Source organism: Notolepis coatsorum, assembly GCF_963971535.1.
Source record: "Notolepis coatsorum genome assembly, chromosome: 14".
Classification (NCBI taxonomy): Eukaryota; Metazoa; Chordata; class Actinopteri; order Aulopiformes; family Paralepididae; genus Notolepis; species Notolepis coatsorum.
The window spans coordinates 102,546,849-102,562,835 of NC_140178.1; the positions used below are offsets into that span (position 1 = coordinate 102,546,849).

Sequence of the window (15,987 nt, forward strand, 5' to 3'; positions counted from 1 at the left end):
GCCACACAACAAAGGGTTAACCCTTTCACAACCACACCACAGACGGTTAACCTTCTGTAGTGTGGTAGTGAACGGGTTAACCGTCTGTAGTGTGGTAGTGAAAGGGTTCACCGTCTGTAGTGTGATAGTGAAAGGGTTACAGTTTTACCTTTAATCAAATCCTGTAGCCTCCCGGGTGACTTGGCTCTTTGCACTAGAAGATCATATTGAGATTTCAATAACGACTGATCTAACTGGTTGAGCTCGAACAACATGCTACATCGTCATCAACTATGTGCCCCCAGGAACATTATGATCCATCTAGCACTGGATTACTGAGGGATCCCGACAGCAGCCAAGAGAAACCCCCGGCGCGGCAGCCTTCGTTATTACACACAGTCCACCAGGGCTGACCCCTATTAGTCGACTGATCGGTCGAAAGGAGCCGTAGTCGACTGCCAACCTCTTAGTAAAAAAAAATAAAAATTATTAAAAAAAATTACCGGTATATATATTTTTTTTTTATCATTATTTCCAAAAGAAAAGAGGCCTAGAAGGGGGCTAGCGCTAATGGCACGCAAACCAGAGGCTAACTGCCTACGAAAACAGGCACAGAGGCACTGAAAGAGGATTTGACCCATCTAATGAACACACTAGACTAGACAAAATATCAAGATGTATCCATCAGTGGACCAATTGCATGCTTTCGCAGAGGACAAGAAGCCTTCAGTCGACTCCTTCAGACATTAAGCACCCCCCACAGCCCAAATGGAATGATACAAAAATTAAAATATAAATTATTCGACTAAGAGACCGGCAGTCGACTCCGGCCCCTTTCGACCGATTAGTCGACTAATCGATTAATAGAAGTCATCCCTAATATATATATTATACTTTTTTTATTTAATTATTTTTTTTGTCGACTAATGGAACATTTTGGACAATCATAGTCGACTATCCAAATCCTTAGTCGGGGACAGCCCTACCGTCCACACTGAATATTGTACTGTAAATGAGAGCAATTTTATTGCACCGTTTTTTATCATGTCTATTTTATGTCCATACTGCTGTGATGATGACGCACTCTGGGGCTGCAGTGTGAAAGGTGCTGTAGAAATAAAGTTTATTACTATTATTAACCCTTTCACTTGCCACACGACAGCCTGTTATTATAACCCTTTCACTGTGACAATACAGAAGGTTAGCCCTTTACTATCACACACACAACCGACGGCGATGCTCGTGTGGCAGTGAAAGGGGTTAACAGCCAGACAGACGTGTGAAGATTTGAGCAGGAGATCAGTCGTATCAGTAGATGATGATCAGAGGGTCTGACAGAGCAGCAGTAGATGATGATCAGAGGGTCTGACAGAGCAGCAGTAGATGATCAGAGGGTCCGACAGAGCAGCAGTAGATGATGATCAGAGGGTCTGACAGAGCAGCAGCAGATGATGATCAGAGGGTCTGACAGAGCAGCAGCAGATGATGATCAGAGGGTCTGACAGAGCAGCAGTAGATGATGATCAGAGGGTCTGACAGAGCAGCAGTAGATGATGATCAGAGGGTCTGACAGAGCAGCAGATGATGATCAGAGGGTCTGACAGAGCAGCAGTAGATGATGATCAGAGGGTCTGACAGAGCAGCAGTAGATGATGATCAGAGGGTCTGACAGAGCAGCAGTAGATGATGATCAGAGGGTCTGACAGAGCAGCAGTAATGATAATAAATAACCACACTTTCGACCGTTTTCGGCTTGCCATTGCCCCGACTGCTTTGTTGTTGAATCAAGTCAAATCCTAGGTAAGCGTATATTGTGCGTGTGAACGTTGACATAAAAAACAAGCGTAAAAAAAAAAAAAAAAGTGTAACAAAATATATATATATACACACCGGTATATATATTTATATTTTTTTACAGTACAGACAACGGTATCTCACGTGAATCGATACTCGGTAGTACCGACGTGTTTCGGTAAGTACCTTTAAAAGTACCGAATTCGGTACCCATCCCTAATAATCAGAGGGTCTGACAGAGCAGCAGACTTCAGCTTGACCTCTTGACCTCTTTTCTCCAGACAGGCTGAAGTGGGCCGTCAGGCCCAGTCCTGCCATCAACAAAGACCGACGGATGCCTGAGGGCTGTAAGCCTCCTCCGTCCGACGAGGCCCGGCCTCCGTGAAACGGCTGGAGGACAAAAGCCACAACAGGGCTATTAGCCTAAAATGGAAAATGGACTCGGGGAAAGAAGGACTTTCAAGGACTTTTCCAAGCACTCCTTTTTTTATTTAAAAGGATACAATGAATTCACTTTTAAATGCGGTCTTTTATAGAAAAGAAAATATCCAGATCCAATATGTATGGCTTAAAAACTAATTTCCGAAAAGAATATTTAATTTCTTGATTCAGAACAATTTGATCATTGTTCTGAATTGAACAATGATCAAATGATCAAACAACTTTTAATGCGAATGGTTTTGAATTTCAAGGACCTTTTATTAAGCACCTTGTTAAAAAAATGGGCTGTTTTCAAGTTATTCCAGGCCTGGACTTTTTCTTTGTAAAAAATCAAGCACTTTAAGGACCTTGAAGGACCCTGCCGGCCTAAACGGACTGCGTTTATAAAGCAGCTTTTATTCAAAGCTCTTTACAACTTATGAGTTATGCCTCACATTCACCCATTCAGACACAGGCAAGGTGCCGACCTGCTCATCGGGAGCAGTTAGAGGGTTAAGTGTCTCAAGGACACTTGTCTCAATCGAACCGGGAACCTTCACATGCGCATTTCCTGGTTGATAAGATGACGACAAGAGGCGAATGTCAAATACTTAAATATTATGCCGTCAGAACAGTCTTATGTTTGTAGTTATGTACCCAAGAGATTTACATAGATGTTAGATTTGAGATTTGCATAGATCACTCTATTTATCAACTCCTAATGTGTCCATACATACTTCTAACGTTACCCAGATCAGCCCTCTCGTTTGGCCTACATCCTAAACACTTGACCTACTTAGCGGACACAATCTTGTTGTAATGAAGAGATTTGCTGGGGGGGGGGGGGGGGGCAATCGTTTTTGTGCACAGCTCACTCGATTCATCAGCTTATAATACGCATTTTCACATGTTTCACCTGGTTGTTAACAAGGAAACTATAAGAAGGGGGAAGGGTCATTACGTTACTGTGTCGTGCATGAAGGCACGTTTGTGCAGTGGGTGCAGTCAGCACAGTGGTGTGAACCAGCAGACCGCTCCATCAGCCCCCCTCACCCCTCAGTCCAACAGGTTATTCAGCTATAACGTTCCATGTGTTTTCAAGGTACATTTTGTTTGGTTGTGTGTGTACAGTATGTCAATTGAATAATTTATTTGCATTAGTTTAACAAAACAATAATTCATTTGGTGGCTTGGTCCTCAGGGGGAATCCTTCTTTATTCTATTTATGTAAGTATTTATCATATATTTTGGATCATTATTTATTTGGTAATTTTCTTAAGCGATAATAATTTTTCTATGTGATCCTGTGAAATTATCTCTTCCCTCTTCCCCCCCCCCCCCCCCCCCCCACACCAAAAAATTATAATAATTTGCATGAGAGTTAAGTTAATGTTATGCAATGTAACAGACTGGAACCTCTGATGCATATATGTGATCGAGGTTCGTAGCAGACTAACCTTAGTAACCAAACGGCGTACAACCCTAACTAAATTAACTCTGAGCCCATTAGCTAAAAGTTATGTAATGTAATATTTTGGCTCCAGTTGAGTTTTTGACATGGTGATCAGGTGGTTGGTGGATTGAAGATTGTTTATTGTCATGTGCACAGTTAAACAGACAGTTTTCCATACAATGAAAATCTTACTTTGCTAGTCCACCCTTCACAAAATTACACCAATACTTAACTAAAACATATTTAAATACAAGTGAGTGCTAAAAAATAAGGTAAAAATAGATAAATATAATATATACTATATAGATAGTTATTGTTATATTGTAGAAATGTGTGCATTGAAATGTCTGTAAAGTCTCGACTACATTGAAAATGAGGGTGACCTCAATTGTAATTTCGAGAATAAATAAAGGATGATGGTGGTGATTACAAGGAAGACACAGTGAGTAACATTGCACGTTCCGATTCAGTGTTTACAATATAAATTAAATGGAGGTGACAGTGGGTCACAGCAGCAGTTAAAAAGTGTCTTTAGTGATTCATAGTTCGGGGGAACTGCTGCCGTGGTCACTCACAGCAGCAGTCGGGTCACAGTCAGGTGGGGGAGCTGGCATTCACAAGCCTGATGGCCTGTGGGTAGAAACTGTTGGTCAGTCTCATAGTTCTGGCTTTCAGACTCCTGTATGGCAGGAGGTTGAAGAGTCTGTGTTGGGGGGGGGTGTGTACTGTCCTTAATTATGTTGTGTGCTCTCCTGGTGGCCCTGGTAGAGTAAATGTCCTGTAGTGGGGGGAAGGCTGCTCCAGAGATGTACGGAGCAGTTTTAATCACTCGCTGGAGTGCCTTCCTCTCCTTAGCAGTGCCGTTTCCATACCAGACCGTGATTGAGCTGGTAAGGACACTCAACCGTACTTCTATAGAAGTTGCTGATCATTTTGGGTGGCATGCCAAATGTTCTGGTAGGCAGGTAGGTGAGTCACAGCAGGGCACCAACCAAACAGGACTACAGGCCTCGTGGTGATTCTGATCACGGCAGAGATGCATCGCTTCATTCATAAGATCAGGGTTCCCACAGACATTGCAAAATGGAATTCAATGACTTTCAAGTACTTTTCCAAGCACTATTTTTCATTTTTAAAAAGGGCATTTAAAAAAGGATCCAATTCACTTTTAAATGTTTTTTTTTTAAATTATTATTGGAAAACAAATCTGATCCAATTTCCGACAATTAGTTATACTTTAGATGAAAATTATTCTATTTCTTGATTCAGAACAATTTTACCATGGACACAAACTTTCAATGCAAATGGTTGATTTGAATTTCAAGGACTTGTTAAGCACCTTGTTAAAAAATTGGCTGTTTTCAAGGAATTCCAGGACTTTACTTTTTTCTTCTTCAAAAATCAAGCACTTAAAGCACTTCAAGGACCTTGTGCGAACCCTGTAAGATGCATTATTGTCTGATCAAGTTCATTGTTGTAGGTTTTTCTAAAAGGTTCCTGATAAGCATGAAATATGTTGTTTTATAGCTAAGGGGCAGTTTACAGCCTTCCAATGCACAATAAATAAATCAGCTTTGTACACATTTCATTTGAATAGCCCATGTGATTATTCCCATCACTTCAGATATTATTAGCCCTTGTCAATCATCGTCCGGATCAAAATAGAAGGAAGGGAGAAGGAAAGAGACCAGATGTTCACAATATTTATGTATCCTCAACTAGTTATTTCCGAGGGACATTCCGCTGGCGACGTGCCAGACAGTACGATACTGATTGCTGGGGGAGGAGATCGTTTCCATGTATAGATCACTGGATTCATCAACTGCTAATGTGCGGGCGGCCATGCAGTCTTCTAATGTCCCCCAGACCAGCCATATCCCTTTTGGCAAACATTCTAAATACTTAACCTTTTCACTACCACACTACAGAAGGTTAACCCTTTCACTACCACACTACAACCGTCTGTAGTGTGGTAGTGAAAGGGTTAACCTTCTGTAGTGTGGTAGTGAAAGGTTAACCTTATGTAGTGGTAGTGAAAGGGTTAACCCTTTGTCACGTGTCAGTGAAAGGGGTTAACCTTCTGCATTGTGGCAGTGAAAGGGTTAACCATTTGGTGGTGAAAGGGTTAATATGCTTAGCTAAATCTTCTTGTAACTAAAGAGTCTCGCTGAAAATAAAAACAATTATTTCTTTTGCGCACAGATCACTAGATTTAACAGCTTATAATACGCATTTCATAGGCGGTTCTTGATTCTGGACCAGCAAAGAGTTGGTGCCGCTGTCTCTCTCTCTCTCTCTCTCTCCCTCTCTGGACGAGAGACGGTTCTTTGGCTGTCCAAACCACATGGAAGTGGTTCCAGATGGAAGAGGTTAAGAGACGACAACAACAACAACAACAACAACAACAACAACAACAGCTAAATACAGACTGTGAAGGTGGGAAGAAGAAGACGCCCAGAGGGTCCTGGCTCTCACCTAAACCACGACATGAACACAATAACCTAAGATAGCTGGAAGAACTAGGAGGAGAAGAACTCGGCTGCAGAACTTGAGGAATGTCCGTTCCTATAACTATTAGGAATGTCTGACCACTAAGTGTGTCTGACTCATAACCACCAAAACCTGCACGTGGTTTTACGCATTACGTATATCACGCCAGTTAGGGTACCTTGTGTTTACCCGTTTACTCTTACTCATATATATATACCGTATATATATATATTCAGATGCAAATTTTGTATTGCCTATATTTATTGTAACGTATAACATAACTGATGGGGCATACAGACAGACCCTCATCTGCACCTTTGTTTACACAAGTTTATTTCTCTCATGTTTTTTTATATTCAGATTTAATTGTATTGCCTATATTTATGTCTTCTACTATTACCCCGCCCATACCTGTACCCCATCCGCCCTGCTGCTATGACACCCGCATTTCCCCAAGGGGATCAATAAAGAATATCTTATCTTTTCTTAGATTGAAGGAATGGTACAGTTTGAGTTTAAGTTTATTTGGATCCCCATTAGCTGTTACAAATGGCAACAGCTATTCTCCCTGGGGTCCACACAAAATAATAAATACAAAACAAAAAACACACAAACAAACATAATCCCCCCCCCCCCCATCCAACCCAACCCACCTCATTACATTAGCATTATACCAAAATATTACAAAATGACAGTAAAATAATAAAATGTTATATATCAAGCATTGTGCCTGTACCCAAAAGTAACCTTGCTTTTTAAAGCTTTCTTTGCTTGTTGCTTGAGTAATTATATATGGCAACCTATTCCACTGTGAGCTGGCCCTATACATAGCAGTTCTTTTCATTGCATTTGATCTCGGTAGAGGAATTGAAACATGACCCCTGGTAACTTGTCTTGTCCTGTGCTCATGTCTGTCTTGTGAAAAAGTTATTCTTGAGTACAGGGCAGGCAGCTTGGTTATATTCCTAAATAGTGTTAGTAGGCTGCGTACAGTGCTCTCTGAGACTGGCTGGTGTACGGGCGTCGGGCGAGAGAGTATAAAGGTGTGAATGTGCGGGGTGGTGGTGGGCGAGAGAGAGAGAGCGAAAGAGAATAAAGGTGTGAATGTGGGTGATGGTGGTGGTGGGTGGCTGAGGATATTCATAGCGTCCTCATGGTGCGCCAATATCGGCCATGGTTGTCCTTTAATGGTGATGTGATTTTACTGCGTTGTGTTCCAAGATAAAATCAAAGGTGCTCTTTGGTCCAAGGAGAGGGAAATATAAAAAAAAAAACAGAAGAAGCGAATCCAGGGCACTCTTCCAAATGTGAAGAAAAAGCTTTAATAAAAAGCTAGTTCATAATAGAACAATAAACAAACAAAGTCCTGAAGTCGTGGCCTGTTTTTGTATTGTTCTATCGTGAACTAGTCCAGTGTTTCTCAAAGTGTGGGGCATGACAGGGGGGGCCTTGAGATTAAAAAAAAAAAATATTACAGAAAATGATCACTAAAGACAAAGTGCTATCTGTTGCAGCTGCACTGTTCTCCATGAAAATACCATATTTGGATAAGTTTGACCATTTCTCAAAATCTGAAAATCATTATTTAATAAAACACAGAAAAGGATCACCAAGTTACTCTAGATAAAAAAAAACTTTACAGACAACATTGAGACAAAGCTTCCTGACACATCTCCATCCAAACTCTTGGAAGAACTCATTGAAATCTCATCCGATACCACCTGGAGAGCTAGTTTCAGAGTGTGGTGCTGAGTACCAAGTATCTCATGATGCAGCAGTTAAGGTGTTGATACCATTCAGCACCACATATCTGTGTGAAGCTGGCTTTTCATCCATGACAGCTCTGAAAACAAAATATAGGGCCTAGTTGAGCCTCGAGGATGACATGCGTGTTGCCTTGTCAAAGACTGACAGCAATAAAGACTGTTTGCTTATTTCCTATGTTCGCTTTGTAAATTCCCAGTCACTGAGTAAAGATCTGCTGTTTTGCAAATATGTTAAAAACAGAGCGACAGCTGATGAGCTCTTCAAAATGATTGACAGTTACCTGACAGAACATGGACTGAAATGGGAGAACTGTGTGGGCTTTTGCTCTGACGGTGCGCAGGCCATGGCAGGGAAAAGGAGGGGGCTACAGGCACTCATCAAGGGGGTCTCGCCAAACGTGCAATGGACGCACTGTAAATTCACAGAGAGGCGCTAGCGTCAAGACAGCTTAGCCCTGAGCTGAATGAGGTTTTGACAGAAGTTATAAAGGTGGTAAATTTCATCAAAACCCGACCCCTGAAAGCGCGCCTGTTCTGTGCTGTGTGAGGAGATGGGAGCTGACCATTCTGCAGTGCTGTTTCACAGCGAGGCAAGGTGGCTCTCGCGAGGGAAGGTGTTGTCAATTTGAAAAGTCACGATATTGGTGTTATTTCAATAAATTTAAACATGGCCCATTTCATGACTATTTTGTTGGGGCGAGGGGGGGGGCCCAAAATATTTTGGTCTGCCAAAGGGGGGCCTGACAGAAAAAGTTTGAGAAGCACTGAACTAGTCATTAAAGCTTTTTTCTCTTTACTTTTGAAAGAGTGCCTCGCTTTTTCTGTTTATATAAAATACATGGTTAATGATAATACAACAGCATCTTGGTAATACCGATATATGGAGAAAAAGAAGCATCTCATTATCCAAACTGAAGAGTATAATGTAACAGAGCTGGATAAGACTGGCAGTCTGTGAGGTAGCATGCTTCTGAACCTGCAGTGCAGTCGGACTGCCCCAAATGACCAAATATGGTATCGTGATGAGAAGGGGAGGTTCCACACGCTCCAGCCTCGCCCACAAAGGAAGCCTGGTGCACTCTGCAGAATAGTTTAACCCTTTCACTACCACACTACCAAATGGTTAACTCTTTCACTGCAACGATACAGGGGGGGAGGGAATTAGCAGGTTAACCTTCTGTAGTGTGGTAGTGAAAGGGTTAACCTTCTGTAGTGTGGTAGTGAAAGGTTAACAGTCTGGTGTGGCAGTGAAAGGGTTAACCATTTCTAGTGTGGTAGTGAAAGGTTAACCTTCTGTAGTGTGGTAGTGAAAGGGTTAACCCTTTCTAGTGTGGTAGTGAAAGGTTAACCTTCTGTAGTGTGGTAGTGAAAGGTTAACAGTCTGGTGTGGTAGTGAAAGGGTTAACCCTTTCTAGTGTGGTAGTGAAAGGTTAACCTTCTGTAGTGTGGTAGTGAAAGGTTAACAGTCTGGTGTGGTAGTGAAAGGTTAACAGTCTGGTGTGGTAGTGAAAGGGTTAACCCTTTCTAGTGGGGCGGCGTGGCTCAGGGGTAGAGCGGGTCGTCCAATGATCGAAGGGTTGGTGGTTCGAATCCCGCTCAAGCCCATGTCCATCCCATTGCCGTTGTGTCCTTGGGCAAGACACTTAACCTACTTGCCTCGTATGAATGTGTATGCATGTGAATTAATGTTGGTGGTGGTCAGGGGCCGTAGGCGATGATTATTCGCCACGCTTCCGTGAGTCTGCCTCAGGGCAGCTCTGGCTGCAATTGTAGCTTACCACCACCGGTATGACTGTGTATGAACGAATAATGGACTCTGTAAGCGCTCTGGGGTCACTGGGGTGTCATGAAGAGCGCTATATAAATCCAATCCATTATTATTATTATTATTAGTGTGGTAGTGAAAGGTTAACAGTCTGTAGTGTGGTAGTGAAAGGGTTAACCTTCTGTAGTGTGGTAGTGAAAGGTTAACAGTCTGGTGTGGTAGTGAAAGGGTTAACCCTTTCTAGTGTGGTAGTGAAACCCTTCCTAGTGTGGTAGTGAAAGGGTTAACCTTCTGTAGTGTGGTAGTGAAAGGGTTAACCTTCTGTAGTGTGGTAGTGAAAGGGTTAACCTTCTGTAAGTGTGGTAGTGAAAGGGTTAACCTTCTGTAGTGTGATAGTGAAAGGGTTAACCTTCTGTAGTGTGGTAGTGAAAGGGTTAATCACACTGAGCACAGAAGGTCCCCATTGCTTCTTTTTAATATAAAGAGACACAAGGAGCAGCATCTCACCGGCCTGCGTTGAAACATTCCTCAGGCCTCGCACCTTATGATAATAAACTTTGTGCCCCGTGCTTCAGAGCCTTCTTTGGGTTTACAGAGCCTTCTTGAAGTTACCCAGAGACTCCTCGCTGTGCAGTGACGATACTTTCTCTGGTGCGGTATGTTAACCCTTTCACTGCCACACTACAGAAGGTTAACCCTTTACTATCACACTACATACAGACGGTTAACCTGCTGTATTGTCTCAGTGAAAGGGTTAACCGTTTGGTAGTGCGGCAGTGAAAGGGTTAAGGGGTCGACCCTGGTCTGCACCTTTGTTTACAGCTTATTTTTATATTCAGATAAAATGTTATTGCCTGCATTTATGTCTTTCTTCCATTACCCTACCCATACCTCCCTTCCCCATGCAGGGCTCCATGCTACCCCCCCCCCCCCAAGGAGCACATGTGCTCCTAAATAAAAAGAATTAGGAGCACAGTGAAATATTTTCAAGTAGAGTTTTTTTAACCCTTTCTCTGTATTTCTTGATTCAGAACAATTTTATCATGGATGAACAAAACGTTCAATGCGATGGTTGATTTTTAATTTCAAGGACGTTTTAAGCACCTTGTTAAAAAAAAATTCCTTTTTTAAGGAATTCCAGGCCGTGACTTATTTTTTATTTTTAATCAAGCACTTTAAGCACTTCAGGGACCTTGTGCAAACCCTGAGAGTGAGTGAGTGAGTGAGTGAGTGAGTGAGTGAGTGAGTGAGTGAGTGAGTGAGTGAGTGAGTGAGTGTGAGTGAGTGAGTGAGTGAGTGAGTGAGTGAGTGTGTGAGTGAGTGGCTGAGTGAGTGGGTGGCTGAGTGAATGGCTGAGTGAGTGGCTGAGTGAGTGGCTGAGTGGCTGTGTGAGTGAGTGACTGAGTGAGTGAGTGACTGAGTGGCTGTGTGAGTGAGTGACTGAGTGGCTGAGTGAGTGAGTGTGTGGCTGAGTGAGTGGCTGAGTGAGTGGGTGGCTGAGTGAGTGGGTGGCTGAGTGAGTGGCTGTGTGAGTGAGTGACTGAGTGAGTGAGTGAGTGAGTGGCTGAGTGAGTGAGTGACTGAGTGGGGTCCGCTGACCTGCGACCACGGCCACGTTGCCCAGCAGGGCCTCCTTGTACTTCCGCAAGCTCTCGTCGTCCTGGTCCAGCTGCTGGATCTCCTGCAGGCTCTTCTGGGCCGGAGGCTTGTAGTTCACCGACGACTCCGTCTCGTCGTTGGCCGCCGCCAGGGCTGCCAGCTGCTCCGGTGTGGGGTCCTGCTCTGCCATGATGTACTGCTGGAGAGAGAGGTAGAGAGAGGAGAGAGAGAGAGAGAGAGAGAGAGAGAGGTAGAGAGATAGAAAGAGACAGATTATAACTTATTATGTATTGTTTTTACTTCTGTTTAACTGTGTTAATAAACAAACAAACAGAGATGGAGGTAATCCGTGCAACGACTTTTTTGGGTCAAAATTCAAGTACTTTAAGCACTTCAAGGACCTTGAGCGAACCCCGATAGTAGGGGTGTAACGATGCGACCTCACAACGATTACCTTTTCTTTTTTTTATCCACTTTTTCTCCCCATTTTTCATTTCTCTCCCATCCCAATTTTCATATTATCCAATTCTTCCCTCCCCTGTCTTGAACGTTGCTAGACCATGCCTCCCACTGGTCGGCTGTAGTGAGGATAGAAGCCTTGCATCACGTGTCCCCTCCGGTACACCAGGAGGCAGCCTGTCGCATCTTTTCACAGCAGCAGCTCGAACTCAGTGGCGAGGAGTAACGTGTGGGAGGCTCACGCTGCCCCCGCTACTTCCTGCTTCCGCCGCACTGGCATCACCAAACCGACCTGTAGGAGTCGCTGTCCACAACGTCCAATCCCCACCCACCAGCTTTCCCACCCTCTAACACTTGCCAATTGTGTTAGTATGAACGACCGGCCAGCCGGTAGCAACGCCGAGAGCTGGGCTCGAACCCAGCGTCTCCTGCGTTAGTGGCGAGCGCCTTGCCCACTGCGCCAATCAGCCGCTCCACAATGATTACGATTATTCAGGCAACGATTCAATGCATCATGAAATCTCTTCATTTGACCACGATTGGATTATACATTTTCGATTCAGTTAATTCCCCCAAAAAATTTGAATACACAAATGTGGCTGGGGGAACTGATTCACTCAGCATGAAGGGACTATAGGTCAATAAAAACAATACACACAAAACATTAAAAAAAGAAAGAAAAAAAAATCGATTATAATCGATTCTAATATTTTCAAATCGATGCAGTTGAATCATCACATTAGAATCGATGCTACCTGATAGGGTCACTTCCTGCTGTCCAGATATAAGCAGGGCTTTCCCTAAATGTATATCAAAATGTATATATCAAAATGTATATATAAAAATTTATATATTTTTACTTTTGCAGTGAAAGCTTGGGGCCAGACACATCATCGTCTAATAAGTGATTGCTCCGTCCTCCGTGTGTGTGTGTGTGTGTGTGTGTGTGTGTGTGTACAATCATGCTTGCGTGTGTTTTCATGTTCAACGGTAAACTGTTGTGCCACTGCCACCTTTATACACTGTACTTAAATAAATAACTTATTTGGAACGTACCCTTGCGTTTGCTTTTTGCTGTTTTTAAGATGCAGGAAATGACCACAAATGGATTTCTTTATTGCAATTTCCCTTTGCCTCCCGAGTTGCGACTCGGCACCATCTAGTTTGAAAATCCCCTGCTGAGGAACTCAGCCTCCCTCCCTCAAGCCTCCCTCCCTCCCCTCAGCCTCCCTCCCCTCAGCCTCCCTCCCCCCAGCCTCCCTCCCTCCCCTCAGCCTCCCTCCCTCAAGCCTCCCTCCCTCCCCTCAGCCTCCCTCCCTCCCCTCAGCCTCCCTCCCTCCCTCAAGCCTCCCTCCCTCCCCTCAGCCTCCCTCCCCCCAGCCTCCCTCCCTCCCCTCAGCCTCCCTCCCCCCAGCCTCCCTCCCTCCCCTCAGCCTCCCTCCCTCAAGCCTCCCTCCCTCCCCTCAGCCTCCCTCCCTCCCCTCAGCCTCCCTCCCTCCCCTCAGCCTCCCTCCCTCCCCTCAGCCTCCCTCCCCCCAGCCTCCCTCCCTCCCCTCAGCCTCCCTCCCCTCAGCCTCCCTCCCTCCCCTCAGCCTCCCTCCCCCAGCCTCCCTCCCTCCTCTCAGCCTCCCTCCTCTCAGCCTCCCTCCCCCCAGCCTCCCTCCCTCCTCTCAGCCTCCCTCCTCTCAGCCTCCCTCCCCTCAGCCTCCCTCCCCTCAGCCTCCCTCCCCCCAGCCTCCCTCCCCTCGGTCTCCCTCCCTCCTCTCAGCCTCCCTCCCCTCAGCCTCCCTCCCCTCAGCCTCCCTCCCCCCAGCCTCCCTCCCCTCGGTCTCCCTCCCTCCCCTCAGCCTCCCTCCCCTCGGTCTCCCTCCCTCCCCTCAGCCTCCCTCCCTCCCCTCAGTCTCCCTCCCTCCCCCCAGCCTCCCTCCCCTCAGTCTCCCTCCCTCCCTCCCTTCAGCCTCCCTCCCCTCCCCTCTCCCTCCCTCCTCAGCAGGGGTCTAAGCCTCCCCTCAGCCTCCCTCCCTCCCCTCAGCCTCCCTCCCTCCCCTCAGCCTCCCTCCCTCCCTCCCTCCCTCCCTCCCCAGCAGGGGCAGACAGGCTTCTGTGCAACAGGAAAAACAACGGTGCTAATGTTGCTCTCTCCTCTGCACTGTATTACCAGTCACTCCCCATTAGGACTGAGGAACTGAGATGTTGCACAGGAGCCAAGGCAATTACATTATTAAGCAACCATCTCCCCTTCACTGGCACAGGCCCGGGGCATTAAAGGAACACGCCAACTCTTTGGGAAATTAGCTTATTTGCCATCTACCCTTGACAAGCAGATACATACTAGGCTTGGGCGGTATAATTTTTTTCATACCGTCATACCTTGATTACCTAATACCCCGGTATACGGTATATGACGGTATGACTTTCATTTCCATCAGCGGGGGGGTGGCAACCCGTGTTACCAAGTAAACAAATCACGGAGATGGCCAGTTCGCCCGCAGCATCCTAGTGCTAACGTTAGCTCTCAGAATGGTAGCAGTTCGCCCGCAGCATCCTAGTGCTAACGTTAGCTCTCAGAATGGTAGCAGTTCGCCCGCAGCATCCTAGTGCTAACGTTAGCTCTCAGAATGGTAGCAGTTCGCCCGCAGCATCCTAGTGCTAACGTTAGCTCTCAGAATGGTAGCAGTTCGCCCGCAGCATCCTAGTGCTAACGTTAGCTCGCAGAATGGTAGCAGTTCGCCCGCAGCATCCTAGTGCTAACGTTAGCTCTCAGAATGGTAGCAGTTCGCCCGCAGCATCCTAGTGCTAACGTTAGCTCTCAGAATGGTAGCAGTTCGCCCGCAGCATCCTAGTGCTAACGTTAGCTCTCAGAATGGTAGCAGTTCGCCCACAGCATCCTAGTGCTAACGTTAGCTCTCAGAATGGTAGCAGTTCGCCCGCAGCATCCTAGTGCTAACGTTAGCTCTCAGAATGGTAGCAGTTCGCCCGCAGCATCCTAGTGCTAACGTTAGCTCGCAGAATGGTAGCAGTTCGCCCGCAGCATCCTAGTGCTAACGTTAGCTCTCAGAATGGTAGCAGTTCGCCCGCAGCATCCTAGTGCTAACGTTAGCTCTCAGAATGGTAGCAGTTCGCCCGCAGCATCCTAGTGCTAACGTTAGCTCTCAGAATGGTAGCAGTTCGCCCGCAGCATCCTACACACAACAACAACACACACTCTCGTTACCACAACGCTTTACGGTATTTTCACAGCACTGTCGCAACATTACCGTAAAGCGTGAACACGTTGTGATCATACACAACAGTTAGCTCTCAGAATAGCCAGTTAGCCAGCAGCACCAGCAACGGTAAGCGTGTCTCATTTAATTTCCACCACTGAAGCGGGGTTTCCCCTCCTCCTGTGTGTAGACAACCAGCTCTGCGTGGCTCGCTACACTTGTGAGGACTGGTCTCGCCCTCTGCTGGCGCGTGTGTGCACTACAACAAAACTCAGTTTTGACGGTATTGATTTTCAATACCGTCGGGATTTCTAAATACCCTGGTATACCGTAATACCGCCATACCGCCCAAGCCTAATACCCTTTTCTTCTCTGTGCATGCATTAGGCCCAGGGAACAGCCGCACCGTTAGCCTAGCTTAGTGTCATTCACTGGAAGTAGGTGTGCCAGTGTAGCCTAGTTCCCAACAGTCACGAAATACACTCTAAATACAACTGCAAAACATTCCTGTAATTTAAACATGTTGTGACCTATTTAGAAATATATATATATTCTTTTGACATTTTCGTTTTCTAAGCAGATTATACTCAGATTTTTTTTTGCCGAACCACTGCTGCCTGGGAACAGTGATTTAATCACCTCAATAGCCCCGTTTTTTTTTTTTAAACACTGCGCCCAGGCAACAGTGGTTCGGCAAATTTTTTTTCAGATTATCAGTTTTCTTTTTTTCTCTCCACGTGGTAATTTATTTGCCACAGAATATAAAACTGAACTCAGGTCCACAGGCGGCTGGTTCCATTCTGCATCGTGTCTGGTTCACTTCCTCTATTCTCTTCCTGTTCCTCCTCTCTTACTGGAGGACTCAATGGTCACTACAGACGAGGCTACGGGGTCTTGTGTCTTCAACACAAAAACTAATAAATACAACTCTGCTTTTCATCAATCATCATAGGTACTGCTACTCTTCTAGCAATATACTGTATCTAATCTATATACAGTATAGACATATCTCCATCTGTACATACATCGTCTTCAAGGCTGTGTTGGAGTATGAGG

General features: G+C 45.3%; 1 protein-coding gene across 2 annotated transcripts in view; it reads right to left on the bottom strand.

The window, feature by feature from the left end:
* arhgdia (Rho GDP dissociation inhibitor (GDI) alpha) overlaps positions 1 to 15,987 on the bottom strand; it is a 61,419-nt gene that overhangs the window by 12,261 nt on the left and 33,171 nt on the right. The window contains exon 2 of one of the 2 annotated variants that reach the window (XM_084328775.1): positions 11,267 to 11,462. In XM_084328775.1, coding sequence (XP_084184901.1) covers positions 11,267 to 11,456 — 190 coding nt within the window. In that variant the 5' untranslated portion in view covers positions 11,457 to 11,462. Of the gene's footprint in view, positions 1 to 11,266; positions 11,466 to 15,987 lie in introns of both variants that reach the window. The other variant, XM_084328774.1, reaches the window with a different exon arrangement.